This window comes from Crocuta crocuta, unplaced genomic scaffold, assembly GCF_008692635.1.
Source record: "Crocuta crocuta isolate KB4526 unplaced genomic scaffold, BGI_CrCroc_1.0 scaffold179, whole genome shotgun sequence".
Taxonomy (NCBI): domain Eukaryota; kingdom Metazoa; phylum Chordata; class Mammalia; order Carnivora; family Hyaenidae; genus Crocuta; species Crocuta crocuta.
The window spans coordinates 5424305-5441077 of NW_027551568.1; the positions used below are offsets into that span (position 1 = coordinate 5424305).

General features: G+C 53.4%; 1 protein-coding gene across 2 annotated transcripts in view; it reads right to left on the bottom strand.

Moving 5' to 3' along the window:
- The window catches only part of STK32B (serine/threonine kinase 32B), a 274790-nt gene that overhangs the window by 238318 nt on the left and 19699 nt on the right, over nt 1–16773 (bottom strand). For both annotated transcript variants that reach the window (XM_077750488.1, XM_077750487.1), the window contains exon 2: nt 4316–4467. In XM_077750488.1, the coding sequence (XP_077606614.1) occupies nt 4316–4434 (119 nt within the window). In that variant the 5' untranslated portion in view covers nt 4435–4467. The remainder of the gene's footprint in view (nt 1–4315; nt 4468–16773) is intronic.

A 16773-nucleotide genomic window follows, 5' to 3' on the forward strand; every position in this document is an offset into this window, starting at 1 on the left:
AGTGAGCAGGTGCTAAGAACATCAGCACCAACCGAGACCCGGGGCCCAGTGGCCGCCTCTCGCCCAGACCCTGTGGGCACCTGCTCGGTAGGACCCCCTCTGGCCGTCACGGCCGCCGTAAGGCGTAGTTCTCCTTCTTCTCCCATTTTACAGCTAAGGAAACTGAGGCGCAGAGAAGACAGTCGGTTTGCTCTCAAGGGTCCGTGTCCCCGGCCAGAAGCACCTGACACCACCTGGGAGGCTGCAGCCACAGAAAGTCCTCGTCACAGTCCTGGGGGCTGGACGTCTGAGATCAAGGTGCCGACGTGGCCAGGTTCTGGTGACGCTCTCAATCTCGTGTGCAGAGAGCATCTCCTCGCCGGGTCCTCACGCGGCAGACAGACACTCCCCATCGTCTAAGGCCACAGTCTGTGCTGTCCGGGGACCACCCTAATGACCTCAGGTCACCCACTACACCTGAAGGCTGCCTCCACATACGGCCACACTGGGGACAGGCCGTCGACGCACCAACTGGGGGGGCAGGGGCTACTCAAGGCCACTGCAGCCTCGAGGCCCGCACGATCAGGGCTGCCCGGGAACCCGGGAGGGCAGACTCGGAGCCCAGGTGCCGAGACACTGCCTCCCCTCCCCCCCCACCTCTTCCCTGCCCTCCCCTCCCCACCTCTCCAGGGCTCCCACTAATGCACCGCCCGCACCCCTCCCGGGTGTGATCTCTCACTCCCCTTCCCTTGGCTCTGCTTGTCTTAAGCCCCAGAGAGCAAAACAGCGTCGCTTTGGAACCAGCAAACATACTGCTCTTGCCAACACTGTGGAGAACACATCATTCATTCCTCAGAGGCAAAACTGCCGTGCAAAGAGTTGGCGCCCAGCCTTCGCCTCGCCAGTTCTAGAGCGCGTCAGCAAAACTGAGAAAGGGGCACCGTGCGGATTTCCAAGGCTGCCACAAATTCGCCCTCCTTGTAAACGAGATGAAAAGCTGACATGTGATTAATACAAAGTGCCAGCGGCCTCAGGAACCCAGCAAGCAATTCCGCGCTGCGTTCCCTTCCGGCAGGGGCCAGAGAGCCGGCCCAACAGAGGCCCGGGAAGGAGGGTCTCGTGCAAAGGCCCAGGGCCTCCTCACAGCGGCTGTGGGGTTCGGGCTGACACCAGACAGCCCAGGCTCCATCTTATCCCCTCCACTTATTAACAGCGTGACTCAGTTACCCCATCTGCATGATGGGGACAATAGTATTAGGATGATAGTAGGAAACCAGCGAGGCCATTGGGAGGGCGAGGGGAGTTAAGTATACTCATCAGTAAGTGTTAGTGGTCATTTCCCTGCAGAAACTGAAAACCTCAGGGCACGGAGGGACGGTCTTGAGTTTAAATCGCAATTTGATTGATTCTGGCAGGTAATGAGCTCCTTTGAGCCCTGCCCTCCCTCTCTGACAAAGGGATCCCAGAGCCCTCACCTTGCAGGACGTTAGGAAGACGCCAGCATGCCAACAGGAAGCACAGGTGGCAGGCTCTGACCCCGGGGCAGGCACACTCTCTACCTGGAATCAGGCACCCGGCTCCTCTGCAGGTCTCTATTTCCTCCACCTCCTGCCCCTCCCCCACTGCTTCAGGAATGGGCACGTGACCCGAGCCACGTCAATCCCGCCTTGACCTTGGTCCTCCGCTGGGGCGGTTCCACTAACAGAAGTCGGAGCCGCCCATGGTCAGCACGAGCCGGCGCTGAAAATGAAACTAACATGCAGGGAAAGCAAGACATAGAGGCCAAAGCCAGTGGGAAATCTAGACTTGGTAGCTATAAAACCGAGAAACTCTGTTGCGTGCTGAAGCAAGGTTGAGCTTCTGCATAAATCCTGAGCCATACGGTACTCAGTACCGACCAACGGACTGAGGGGCACATCACTGCTTGTCTGTCAGGGCTTGAAGGGCTCTGCCCACCTCCCATCCATCTATTATCACATATCCCCATATGCGTCTGCATATACTCTCTTACATTGAGCGATACTTTCATTTACACACCTTCGCTCTGCTCCCTCTCCGTGGATTCCCGAAACAGCCCTAGCAGTAAGCCGGGGCATTATTATCGCCATTAATGGGTAATAGTTCAAGACATGAGTCCAAAACCCAGCAGCCGTTCCCTCCCTCTTGCTCACCATGGAAATGCAAAGCCACCAGCACCTGACACCCACAGACAGCTCCTCATTTACCCCGCGTGTTCACGTAATCATGGGTGTGTAACAGTCACCTGTGACCTGGAGCACCTAAACCCAGCACGGAAAGGTGGGGCCTTCAGAGGGGCTGCTCCAACATAACACGCATCACATGTCCAGGTATCTGTCTGACCTCTTCGGTCCCCTGTAAGGAAGGAGTTCCCTGGAAAGGCGGAAGCTCAGACGCACCCATCTAAGCATCATTCTCATTGGCAAGATAGTGAGAAACAGCCCTATGTCCCCTCTGTGCAAGGACACAGGCTAGATGTCTCACTGAACACGTCCATGGTGGAACGTTATGTGTCATGTAACTACTAAAACGACTGACAAAGAATTCGCAATAATAAGGCGATCACTCTCCTACCCGACTATTAATTTGAGAAAGCAGAATACAAAATCATGCATTCATTTTTATATCAATGACATACATGGTCATATTCATAGGAGGACAGAAATACAAAGAGAATTACACGCCAAAATGTAGTTTAGGGGAAGGTGGGATTCTGAGTCTCTGTCGCCTTCATATGTCTTTTATTTTGTGTTCTTTTGCAATAAACGTATGCTGCTTTTCGGATTAAAAATTTATTTTTTGAAAAAGTTCCTTCTGGAGCAATCACAAGAGGGGTTTATTTCCCACCAACAACCGAAGTGTCTGGGTCCCTGCCGGAGACGTGGAGAACTTGTATTGTTACTCGGGCGCTGGCGTGTACCATACAGGTAGGCTCGTCCCCATGGAGACGCCCGGGCGTGTGACATTGGCCAGGAAGGCTGCCCTTTTCTCCAGCAGGACAACTGAGGTCCCCCTGTCTCATCACCCTTGTTCGGAGCGCTCTGAGCGGGAACAGCACTAGGAATAATGGGAGGTACTAGATGAGTAAGACAAGCTGGACTAGACCTTCCCATGGGGGGTCATGTAGGATGCTCAACAGAGGTGCAGAATGAGACAGAATGGGTTTCCTAGAACACCCTGTTCTGTCCCCTTCAAAATCCCGCTTGGGGAACCTTGGGCAAATGCCTCCAACATGTCTGCCACCGTGTGAGACCCTCAGAGACGAAGAACCAAGAGATGGCGCCCTGCATTCAAGGAGCACACGCTGCTCCTTGGTAAGGCCGGGCAAGTAGGCCAACGATTCGGACTCGGGCTCACTGCGGGAAAGGCTGTGCCCAGTGGGTCAAGCACAGAGCAGGTGGAGACAGTGAGGGGCACGCAGCTGGCCGGTGGGTCAGGGAAGGCTTCTGCCCCCAGTGCCCTCCGAGCTGGATGAAACAAAAATGCAGGATTTGGTTAGAGGAAGCTGGGGATGAGGTGGAACTTTCAGGAGGAGGAAATACCACTGCAAAGGCACAGGGTCAGAGAACCACCAGCAGGTAGCCGAGGATGCCAATTTAATGCAGAGACGACAGCCAGGGAGGGGATGGAGAGAAAGTTCTAGAACATGGATAATGGCAGGCCTTGGGGCGCCACATTCAGAACCCAGCATTTAGCATATTCACACTGGGCCACCGTCCTGAGGCCTACCTGCCACCAACACGATGAGTGATATTTTTCAAAAAGCTCAAGTCCCCTCAGATTTTGGCCTTCTCTTACAACATTCCACGCGTTTCCTCAAGAAGTACAAACCCTTCTCTTCAAAATCTATTTCCAGCTCTGATTCATCACGTAAGGGAACAAAAGTAAGCAGGTTCTGGGGTGCCTGGATGGTCAGCAGTTAAGCATCTGGCTGATCCTGGGTTTCGGCTCAGGTCATGATCTCACGCTTCATGAGTTCAAGCCCCATGTCAGGCTCCAACCTGAGAGCTCAGAGCCTGCCTGGGATTCTCTCTCTCTCTCTGCCCCTCCCCTGCTCACACACTCTCCCTCTCTGACTCTCAAAATACATACATGAACTTAAAAATATCTATTTTTTAAAAAGTAACCAGATCCTTCCAGATTTCACGAGAGCATGGACCCCAAAAACTACCCATCGGAGTACATACTGTACAAAATACTCCAGAGACTATCCGAGCCCTGAAAACGTCCTTCGTGTGTCTTCCCCGGGCAGGGGCATCCTGCCAGCACGTGGCCCCGCAGGGTGGCTGCCCCAGGAACCCCGAGCGCCCTCACTCACCACAGATTGACCAGGAAAGGATGCTCCAGACCCTGCATGATCTGCAGTTCCCTGAAGACGTTGCGGACTTCATCTCTCTCAATGCACTTCTGCTTGTTCATGTACTTCATCGCATACATCTTCTTTGTGTCTCGCTTCTGCACGATGCACACCTGAGCAACAATGGCCAAAGAGGAGAACATTCAGGCCAACATTTACCGAAATGGGGGGAAAAAAAAAAAAAAAGCTGGCCCTCCCCGCACTTCTCCCTCTGGGCTCGAGTCTCTGTCCTGGAAACTTGCGAGTGGAGCGGATCTGGCTACGCCACAACCTCTCTGCACCTGGAGGACGGACGGCTTGGACCAGAAGCACCTGTTGATCAGGTACTTACACTAAGCACGAGCTGTGTGCTAAGTGCTGGAAAAAGAGCTGCGCACGTGGGAGACAGAAGGCGCAGCCCCTCCCTCAAGGAGCACACAGACTAGGACAACAGACAAGTGCATCAACGTCCGCAGCTCCCCGATATATGGTGTCACTGCCCGCCTGCACCCCCGGGCTCTCCCCGCATCCGTGCACACCTCCGCCTGCCAGCCTTGCTTTTCTCAGCTCAAGGATGCTCTCCGCCGGCAGCGCCCACCGTTGCCCAGGCAGCAGGCTGGCGATGCCGGAGAGTCAAGGCCTGCAGGAGCAGCATCTCTACCCCAGGCCCCTTGACCGTCCCGTGAAGTAAGTCTGAGGCTCCCAGAGTTGGAGGGAGAGCTGGCCTCCCGCTGGCTTGATGGAATGTCCTTTACGGGCACGTTCCTGCCTTTCCTCCCCTGACTCCCTTCCCAACCCACCTCCCCCGTGCCGTTGCCACCTCTCCGGTGCCCTGGACTCAAGAGCCTTGGAGCCAGCTCCTGGGGATCCCCAGTCTAAGGTGCGTGGGGCCCGGGGGAGCAACGGAGGAGCGTGACACAGTGCCGACAGCTCCCGTGTGCCGAGCGCTTTACCGCGGGCCAGACGCTGAGCAAATGCTCTCCCTGATAATCTGCACAAGGGCCTCTCCAGGAAAACCCCCAACTTCCCTCGAGCTTGATGAAGCGCCCTGAGTGCACTAATTAGTCCGCCCAGCGTCCAACAAGCCCCCAAGTGTCAGGACAGAGTCAAATCCAGACAGTCTGACTCTAGGGTGCTTCCTTACCAGGGCAGCGGGGGCTAGTGCGAGAACAGGTCATCAGGGAGGGCTCCCTGGAGGAGTTCGTGTCAGAGGGTGGACACAAAAGGGTGGAACAATGGAAAAGGAAGAGGCTTTCAGGGTAACAGAGGGGGATACGGAAGAACTTGAATCCGGGGGGACACTATTCAACCCATGATGATCCTCATTTTCAGATAAAGGAAGGGAAGCAGAGGAAGGTTCCGGAATCTGCCTCCCCAGCCAGCACTTCTCACCAGCATGCTTCCTCCCCGAGAACGGGGCCCTGGAGACAGAAGGCGCGGGGTGAGATCGCGGGCGCGGGGGCTTCTGCGGCATGCCACGCTGCTCCCGTCCCGGAAACGACTCCATTTAGCTCTGACGGGCCGTGAATCCGTCTGAGCGAATACAAGACAAGGGGGTGCTTGAACGCCAACTCGTGCTTTGGTCCCGCCTCTCTGAGCCCCAGTCTCTGCCTCTGCAGGAAGTGAGTCTGCCCAGCCCACCGTGGACCACGGGAGGAAGGAAACTCCCAGCGACTAAATGAGACCGAGGAAGTAGGAGTACCCGGCTTACTAGACGCTGGTAAACGTCCTGAATCTCAGTGTCTTCACTGGCACATTCCATGCTCCCTCCAACAGGATCATTTCCGGGCGGTAAAATCAGCGGCATGAGGTTGAAGGTCCACGGAAGTTCCTTTCCGGTGAACTTGAAACTACAGAACGCCGGGAGGCGAAGGTGGGCCGTACAAAAGCACCACGGCGCCCCTGGCTTCGCGGGAGAACTTCCGGAACGCAGGACACAAGTCTCCGAGCCCCCCCCCACCCCCCACGTGCAGGCAGGCACGCAGCGGACAGAGGTTTCTCATCACTCACTCCTCTGTGACCTCTCGGAAGAGGCGTTTGGCAGACCCTGTTGGGAGCCCCAAGGCCAGCCGCGTGCATCAGCTGAGGAGGCTCAAGCTGTGATTAGCTCGAGTCCGTGCAAGGGCCCCGTTCCGTGGCCGGGCAGACTAAGGCCTCCATGACCCTCCTCAGTGACAGAGGGCAAAGGGGCCAAGCGATGGCTGTCACCCCGTGGGCAGGGGAAGCACGACTCCCCCACTGCTCAGAGACAGGGACAGGGGAGGGACTGGAAAGGCCTCTTCAAGTGCAGTTAGGACCCTAGGCTTCGAAGAGAGCTGGGGGTTTCAATGGAGCTTGCAACGTGACTTTCCAGAGAAAGACAGAGAGGGCGGTCGCACAGCAGGTTGGGGAAGTTCGGTTTCACAAGCAAACGAAGGGGACCTCAGGGCATGAGGCTCTACCAGGTCAACACTGAGGAGGAGTATGGCTCAATGTGCCTTGACTCCGTCCCGGGGAAACTGAGGCTCGGGTCTATTTTCTAAGACATCTCAGAAGCACTCTCTGTGAGCTCGGGAGGCTGGACCCGGCACCAGGAGAGCTGGGCTCTGCTCCTAGGCCCCTTGCTGCCCACGAGTGGGAACACCCACCTGTCTCTGGCCTCACCGCCTCACTGGCCAAGCGAGGTTGATCACAGCAACTGAATCAACCTGACCTGGGCATTGAGGCTGAAACGAGAGATGTAAGGCAAGTCTCCTGCACTAGGTAGAGGTGAGTATCTGCCGGGAAGTCAAAGACACGTAGAAAGTCTGGGCTCTGGGGACACTGGGACCCGGGCTTGTATTCCAGCTCTTTGCTGTGGGACCATGGGTAAGTCACCCACCCTCTCTGAGCCTCAGTCTGCTCGTCAGTAAAACAGGAGTGAGATGTTCTTCCTCTAGGAGCTGTTGTGAGGACATGGAGGGAAAGCATCCAAAGGGTGTGGTACGGAGCCGCACGTCACAGGTGCTAACGAGACTAGCGTGCTCGACTTTGTATGGTGGTGTAACCTGTGATGCTCCTGGCGCAGGGGCGCCCACAAACGACAGCTTTTATTACAACTACCAGGCCTTCACTATAGCCGCCATAGAGTATTCAGCCGAAGGAAGGACGGGGGTGCCGTGGGGAGGTCCGGGCTGGGCTGGTCAGGGAGACGCTTCCTACCCTCGCCGAGGTGGCTGAGAGGAGCCCTTCCTGCTGCAGAACAAGGAAGTGGGGACACCCAGGGGACAGCCCTCGGGCTTTCCCTGGGGCAGGTGAGGGGCCACAGGGAACGGAATCCACAACACCAAGGAGGAAGGGAAGATCTGGCTTGGTCACTGGCGGAGCAGCTGTTCTCGACAAGAGGTGTCCATGTCCTCCCCTCCGGAGCCTGGGAATGTGACCTTATGTGGATAAAGCAGCCTTTGCAGAGATCATCAATCTCCATGGATTGGGGTGGGCTCTCAATTCACCCAGTGTATTTATAATAAGAGAAAGGAAGGGAGAAGACACAGAGGAGAGGGGGATGTGACCGTGCGGGCGGAGCTTGGGGAGACGACAGGCGTACAAGCCAAGAAACACGGTGCTTTGCTGGGTCCCCGCAAGGAGAGAGGCACACGACGGACCCTCCCTTGAGCCCTCAGAACGGTGAGATCAACTTCTGTTCTCAGCTTCCAAAGGACAACCTTATGGCAACCAAAGGACACGAAACAGCCTCTGCATGCCCCTCGCGGCCATCCACCTGCGGCTGACCGACTCGGCCACGCACCTCTGCGATCCCCACTCTCCCATGGGCGTCAGGGCTGACCCCACCGTGTCTCCAGTCAGCTGCCCATGGAGCCCTGCAGAGTGTGTGGTCCACACAGGCACCCGGCAGCCGTGGGCTGGTGGGTGATGGACAGACTGATGCCTGGAATCCAACCCTGAGCCCTGGAGAAAGGGAAGGTGTGGAGTGCACTCAGCTCCCCGTCTGTGCTTCCCAGAACCCCCCATTCCAGCCCAACCCCATGGCTTGCGTCCTCTCCACAGGAGTCCCTGCAGCCAGAGCGATTCCTGCTGTTCAGAGTTCAATGCATGACATTTCGGACAGGAAGATTTCACTGTAACAGCTTCCTAACCGGTCGGTTCCACCTCTGTTCTGGTTCTTCTGAAAAATGGGACTCAAAGCCCTTCAAGGGCTTTCCTTCGCCTTCAGGAAATTTTCAAGGTCTATATCTTGGCATTCCAAGCCCTCCCTGCCCACACAACCCTTGACACGTCTCTGTGTGTGCGTGCACACGCCACATAAACACACACACACACACCACACACATGCATGTACACACACACCACAGAGCGCACACACAACACGTATACAAACATATGCACACCCACACAAATACACACTGTATACAAATACACACACCACACAACTATCTCAAACCCTTTAGAAGTTCTTTGAAGAATGCCTCCACCCCGGCTACCATCTTCTTTTCCTTCCTGCCTCCTCGCCTACCATCTCACTCGCTAACTCTGCGCCCATTCCCTGCCTTCTTTACGAAGCTTCCTTTTATCCTTAGACTGTATTTAGCAACTCTTCCCAATGGGCTCCCAGAGGCCCTGTTTTTATCAAGCTGCTTTACATGCTGGTTTATAAACCCTGTGCTGCTTCCTACTTGGGATCATGAGTCCTGTGGTCCTTCATACAGATAGAGACAGAAACAGAATGTGAATGGGGGCACAGAGAGAGAGAGGGAGACACAGAATCCGAAGCAGGTTCCAGGCTCTGAACTGTCAGCACAGAGCCTGACGCCAGGCTCTAACTCACAGACCGCGAGATCATGACCTGAGCCACTGCCCAAGTGCCCCCATACAGGGGATTATAAATCCCTGTTTACTGTCTGACAGTCAGAACCCAGGCATCACGAAGGCTGGGGCCGTGCTGCCTGGTTCCCTATCGAGCCCCAGATTCTCAGGGGCTCAGACATGGGAACTTGTCACCTTGGCCCTCGACTCCTGGCAGGAGCATATTCTATTCCTTCTGCTTAGAATTCCCTCCTGCACGCCCTCTCCTGCCTCGGGCCCCTCAGGCATCACCACATCCTGATCCGAAGGCCTCCCTGGCCCTGACCTCCAGGCCTGAGTTAGAGCCCACAGGGGAGCTGGACTTTCTTTACAGCTGTGTCCACCATGCCCCGTGTGGCCCTAAGCAGGTCGGCATCCTGCACCACCGTATCCGCAGTGTAAGAGGCAGGGCTTCTGTCCCTCCCAGCTCCAAATCCCACACCAACCGTGTGACGGAAGGGACCTGTTGAAACCCAGGCAGCAGCTCAGCCTCACGAGCTCATGGCAGGTGTCCTAGAGGCGAGGTCGGCGCGCCTCTGCGCCACGTGACTGCCAGGCTCCTGGCAACCTCCCCCTTCAAAACAGAAGAGGTGAGTCCCCAGTGGCACCAGTGCTCCTCAGGGCGGCGCAAACCCTTTCCAGGAGAAGTGACAGCTAACGAGGCAGAGAGTGAGCGATTTGGCCAAAACCACCCAAGCTGCCAAAAGGCAAGCACCCAATTAACATCCCTCATTATTCTAATTCCATTAGGAGCTGACGTTAGCACTATGAACCAAAATGTATCGAGACAAATAAACACACGCTAGCTGGCCTGGATTTCAGGGGACCTGCTAGAAGAAAGGCACATGTGAAGCCGACGTGACGTCTCCATCTGGGGCTGGGGAAGGGGGCGGGTGCATACGGAAAGGCTCCACGGCCTGGCATCCGTGGGTCCCCAGCCCCACTTCCCATTCAGGGTGCTGGCGATGTGGGTTCTGCAGCAAACCCGGATGTCTGGGGGGGGGACCCTGGGATTCTGTGGTTTTTAAAAGCTCCCCCGGAAAGTCTGAGGTTGAGAATCCCTTTGCTGGACTCCAGGAAAGTCCCTGTGTGGCTGCATCGTCAGGGATGGTCAGCAACTCTAACCTCTGCCTTACAGCTCGGGCAAGCCAGACTCCGGGGTTCAGGTGAGCCCAGAATCAGGGCTGAGCTGGGAACTCCGAGCTGTGTGGGGACAAAGGCTGACGCTGCCCTTCCCTGAGCCACCCTGAAGCCACCCACCCTCCGCCCCCAACCAGACTCCACTAATCCCAGTGCTGCCCACCCACCCCAGCTAAACTGCGCTTAGCAAATGCTGTGGGGTGAATAAATCGCTATAGAGTGCATTAAAGCACACTGACTATGCTCGCGGAAGCAAGACTCTGGGAAAGAACCAATTCAGGGAAACACAAGAAGAAAAGAAACAGGATGAAACGCAGTCCCTAATGACAGTGATCACGCTGGATACCATTGTTCAGATACTCTACACGACAGGGGACTGTCTTCGCAGACAGTGATGGTGAACTACGCAATATGCATCCGCCCCCCACCTTCCTCCATAACAGGGCAACAATTTTCTTCAGGGAGGCAGTGTGATCCGTAAATACTCACTCACAGCCAGTCGGTGCCACAGTTCTGGCCAGTAAGATATTATTGTCTGCTGGAGGCTTCTAGAATGTGTCGCTTTTTGGATAACGGGAAATAGCCATAGACGGTCCTAATTCCTCGTCCTTCACCACTTTTCTTGCCCTTCCTACCTTGAACACATATGTAATGTCTGGGGCTGCAGCAGCCCTTTGTGACCATGAGGCCAAGGGCATCTCAGAAATGCTGAGCTGTTATCATGCGGTCACCTACCTTCAGATTTCTTGTTATGTGAGGCCAAAAAAACCCACTTTCTTTGTTTAAACCACCATAAGGCAGACGTTTTGAGAACATTCCCCTCTAATATACAACGTATACGGCCATTTTTCTCAGCAGCCCCCACAAACTCAAGGTTAAATGGGATGAGCAGACAATATTCAAGAATAAAAGCCAAAGTCATTCACCATTAGCCACTGGGCCCTCCATGGTGTAGCCCCACCTCCTCTCCATGCACATCTGTTACTCTATTCCCCGCCCAGCCTCTCTGCCCTTCCTGTCTCTGCCACACTCTTCCCCGCACAGGCCCCCGTCTTGGGCCCTCACTTCCTCCAGACGCTCACGAGGCATTCGATCAGGTAGGGCAGGCAGACCTCTCTGCCCATTTTCTCTACCACCTGACCAGCTCCCGTGGCTGAACATGCTTCTTGGTTTATTGGTTTCTCCACTGTCAGGACCCCACTCTGTGTCGTACACTCCATGGTAACTCTTCTCTCTTTCGTTCCCGGCCCCATCCTCAGTGACCAGACGGTGCCTGGCACGTGGCAGACACCTGGCTGAGGTGTGGCCGGCTTAAGGAACAAATGGATGGATAGTGACTATTCAGGAAAAAGCAGTGGTGTGGGCGAGGTTAGCACATGAGACAAAACGACCCAGAAGAGGGTCCTAACCAGGTTCTGGGATTGGGGAAAGGCATTCTGGAAGAGGCGGTTTCTCAGTCCTCAAGGGTTGGCTTCAGGAGGATGGAGGTATAGCAGGGGTCGAGGGGGGAGAGAAGGAAGTGTGTCCCCACAACCCCTCTGGAGGTGTAAAGAAATAACACGCCACGGTGCATGTTAGCATACGACCGCGGCTTTCTCGGCTGGCTCATCTGTAAAATGGGGACAGGAGTGTACTTATCCTACCCGGTGATTATGCAGGTTGCACAGGAATCACTTTCACTGCAATAATACTGTGATTATGATCATCACTCGTATGTGTTCCAAAGGTAAAAGCAGAGAATGTCCTAGAGATGTGCAGAAGTGGTCCTAGAAAGGAACAATTTCACAACTGTGACGATGGGGAATTTTATGTGTCAGCTGGACCGGGTCACGATGGCCAGATATGTGGTCAAATGTTACTGTGGATGCACCTGTGACGGTGTAGCCTTGGGATACAATTGTGGCTGGCTGGAAGAGGGAAAGAACAAACAAGGCATAAGGGAAATTTGGGTTTGGGGAGGAGGGGCGTTCTTTCTGACCGCAGTGGGGTGGAGGAGGCTTTGGAGGTAATCCCAGGAGCTGATCCTGTGTTACTGTAAGTAAATTAATGCCACTGCTTATATCTGTACGCTGATCCCCCCCCACGAGTGACAGAGGAGACCACACTGTTGGGAAATGCCAAACAAAAGTCATGGGAACAATTGCCCCAGGACACCCTTACTGCTGGGAACGTGTCCTTTCGGGTGGGGCCCGTTTGGAACCACTCCGTGGACGAAGAAGGCCAGAGGATGCTCGTCCAGAGGACAGAATGACACACCCTTATGGGAAGATGTCAGGAAACGCAAGAGCGCTGGGAAGTCTGACTGGTCTCTAATGGACCATTTGCTCTGGTCGATGGCTGAAAGCCATTCGCGAGGGAGCCTGCATTTCCTGTGATATTTAGCCCTTAATAAAGCGATCTCCAGGAGCCGACCAATTCCTCCAACGTGTGGCTCACGCCAAACACGACCTAATTAATATGAAATGAATAAACATTTCACCAAAAAGAAATAGATTCCACTTTTTATAAAAAGATGTCTGTACAAACGATAAAGGTTTCTAGGAAACGCATCGCGTTTAAGAACTCTGAAAATGACTCGGACATATGAGGAACAGCTCACGGGCGCAGGAAGTCAGGCAACTTGCCCCGAATCACCTGCTCGGGCCAGAATTCCAACTCCACTTTGTCAGACTCTGGAGCCGTATCTTTTTAACCTCCTTGTGCTATAAACTGATTAACATGTGCGTTTTCCCAAAGAGAGCCGCCATGTCCTCCGAGTGGAGGCAGCCACGGTGCTGGTTGTGCATCTTACGCACATCTGCTGTTACCTGCCCCCTCCCCCCCCAACTCACTGTCCCTGCCACAGGGCCTTTGCATTCCTCGGTGCCTGCCTCCGCCCTTCTTTTCCCAGATCTTCACGCTCTCTGTTTTCCTCCCAGCAATTAGGTCTTAGCTTAAATGTCTCCTCAGAGAGGCCTTCCCTGTTGTCCTCCGTCCAAGGAAGCAGCCTCCCGGGCTGCTGCACTGCACATTGTCTGCAGAATAACTGTCGTCACCGCCTCCATGTTTGTTGCATGTTTGCGTGTTAGTCTTTGTGGCATCGGGGACCCTGTCCAGCCTGCCCACCGAACCATCACAAACGCCTGGAAGAGTGCCGGGACAGAGCAGTTACCGTACACATTTACTGTTTGCTTCCTGCTGCGTATGCTACCATTAGCTTAGAGGCCCAGCACCTTAAAAGATAAAGAAAAAAAAATCCAGAACACTAAAAACACAAAACAAAACAAAACGAACAAACCTAAGTCAAATGTTTCTAAACATTCAAGCTTGTCTATAGAAAAGCCCATCTCTGTTTAATTCTAGGAGATTCATCTCAGTCTGGTCACTAAAGTGGTTAGTCTGCTAACAATCAGATATATAGATAGATATAGATATAGATATAGATATAGATATAGATATAGATATAGATATAGATATAGATATAGATATAGATTTTTCACACCATGAATTTACATGCAGATCAAAGTGCAGAATGTGGAATGAGACAACTAATAATGAGCTTAGATATGGAAAGGATCATCATTGCATAGTAAGGCAGGATGGAGTCTGGAATTAGCGCGTGTGTCTCCTGCTCAGTCTTTTCCAGAACTTTCCTTTGAGGGACACAGAGAGCTATTATCATATAACTCGGTGCCACTTTCTGCTATTTTATGTGCAGACTGCCTCTGGCGACCCATGAATTTTAATTAACTCCTGTTTGTTTTGCTTCAACCCTGCGGCTCTTCAAGCCGGGGGCCCAAAGGCCAATCCGAGAAAGACACGTGTGAAACAAACTTCTCAGAAGGTTCTACCAAATGTTCCTCTTCCTTCCTTGAAAATAAGTAAGCCCCACTGACTTCAAAGTTAACTCAGAGTGGAACACTTCACCCTCTCGAGAGAGAGATACTTCTGGACTCTGCTGGTGCAGAAGAAAGCGTATGCCGGCTCCACCATTGAGGGTCAAGGGGAGCATGTGGAGGGCAGAGATGGAGGCTGCAGAGCACCCCTGGGAGCTGGGGGGCCAAATGGGAGATACAAACCTGCAGCCGGGGAGACAGAGGCACGCCCAGGGACCCCAGCCCAGAGACAAGAGATGAACAGTCAGCCAAGCTCATCGGCTGTCTGGGTAATTGCCAAGTTCCGTGTTCACTTACATATATTCGTGTGTACATATGTGTCATATACACAGCATATATGTATAGATATGTATGCACACATGTATAGGCATATGCACACTGCTCGGTGGGTGTGCATATATATTTATGGAATGTGTGTGTCTCTATGTGTGTATACAGCTTGATGAGGATACATATATGTGTATACACATCTGTGTATCTATGTACTATGCATGTATATATATATATATATATACTGCTGTATGTTGTGTGTTTTAATACTATATATATAGTATATACACACTGCTTATAGAGTATATAGCTATATATGTGTATATTCATATACTTTATGTCTGTGTGTGCATATATACTGTGTGTATATATAAGCATATGTATCTACAGATGTGTATATACAGACACGTGTGTACATATACTGATTACTGGGTGTGAGTGTATATATGCATGCACATATATAAATATACTGCATGCATGTATCTATAGATGTGTATATATGTACCTATACGTGCACATGTGTGTATATATACTGCTTACTGGATGTGTGCATGTATGTATGTGTATCTATAGATGTGTATATATGTACCTATATGTGTACATGTGTGTACGCATGCTGCTTACTGGGTTGTATGTATATATCCATGTACATATATGTGCGTGCATATATATACCACTCAGTGACTGTGTATATGTATCCATATATACTACCTAGTGGGTGTGCACAGTATGCCTATGCATTATGCACACACGTGTATACGTGAGTATACGTATGTGTGTATATACTGACTGGGAAGTGCTGGGGGACACAACAGTGAACTCAGGAAACACTGCTGCCCTCACAGAGCCTATGTGCCCACACATGAGACCAGTAACAAGGGGACACATGAGTAAATACATAACGGAATCCCAGGCAGCGACAGGTGCTCTGAAGCAAAGGGACTGGAACAGGTAAAGGACATGGGACATAGGTAAAGGTTATGGAGCACTCAGGGGAGGGCGGTCAAGGGTGGTGGGTGCTCAGGGCAGAGCCCAAAGGAGGAGACACTAAGGCAGAGACCTGTATGGTGTCAGCGGGGCTGGCACAGACCCGTGGAGAGCAATTAAAGCTGAGGGCGCAGCAAGTGTGCAGATTCTGAGTTAGAGTTAAGCTTGGAACGTTCGAGAGACGAGAGGAAGGGCTGAAAGGAATGAGCCGCAAGATGGAAGGGGTGGAGAGGGGTGAGCCAGCCTGTGGGGCCTTGCAGGCTGGTGTGGAGGGGCTGGTTGTTGGCTGCGTGGGAGGGCAGCTTCTGGATGTTTGAGGCAGTAACCACAGTATGGGATTCAAGCTTCACGCACTGCTGGGTGCCATGTGGACAGGACCTCTCTCTCTCATCCATTCAGTAGGCAGCACTTATCAGGCCCTCACCGCTCACTGAGCTGGGTGCTGGCGGCACGGGGCAGGGTATACGACCAGTCCTGACTTCACAGCAATCTCAGCCTGACAGTGAAGGCCCATGTGGTGCGCAATGACCAGGCAAAGGTAGGGAGACCAGGCCTTCTCCCCAACATGTCCCTCCAGGTGGCTGCCCAGTCCTTCCCGGAATCCACCAGGTCACACAGGAAAATCCCAGCCATGCTGGCTTCAAGAAGACCCAAAAGGCATTCGAAAATGCCAACCACATGCCAGGTATGGGACTGGGGGCTACACGGTCTCTGTCCCTTATTTTTGCATTAAACCTTTAAGAACACTCTGGACATTCTGGGGGCAAACTGAGGTTTGCAGAAGCTATGTGAGGGGTCCAAGCTCACATGGCCAGAAGTAGCGAGGCCAGAATCTGGGCTCAGCCTTCTCCATCTCACTCGCTCCTTCTTCTACGCTCTGCTGCTTCCGAAACCAAACACCCAGTGCCGCTGGATGCTGTTGGGAGTTCCGCTCCTGACCGCCGTGGGTTCCAGCTCATGTGCCCATGAGGAAAGCAGGTTTCAATCCAACTTCACTATTTGGGAGGGACATGTGGAAACAAGACAGGCTGTGTGTGGCCATGGTATCCTCTAGGCTTCCGACTCCTCCTCTATGTAAAAAGGAGATAATAATGCCCAGCGCACTTGGCCTTTAGAACAGGATGATAGCAGGTGTCTGGTCCCCAGGACAGTGACTGCACGTTTCTGACCGGTCTGGACTCCGCAGGTGGCAAATGCTGGGAATGCCCGGGTCCCCTCTCATTTGCCTCCACATCCTGCAGGCTGCTCACTGTGGGTACCTACGACTCTTCTGGAGGGGGCCGGGGCGTTCTTCTCTGAATGGAACAAGCCAGAAGTACAGGAGGCGCAATGCTTCTGGGAGCAGCC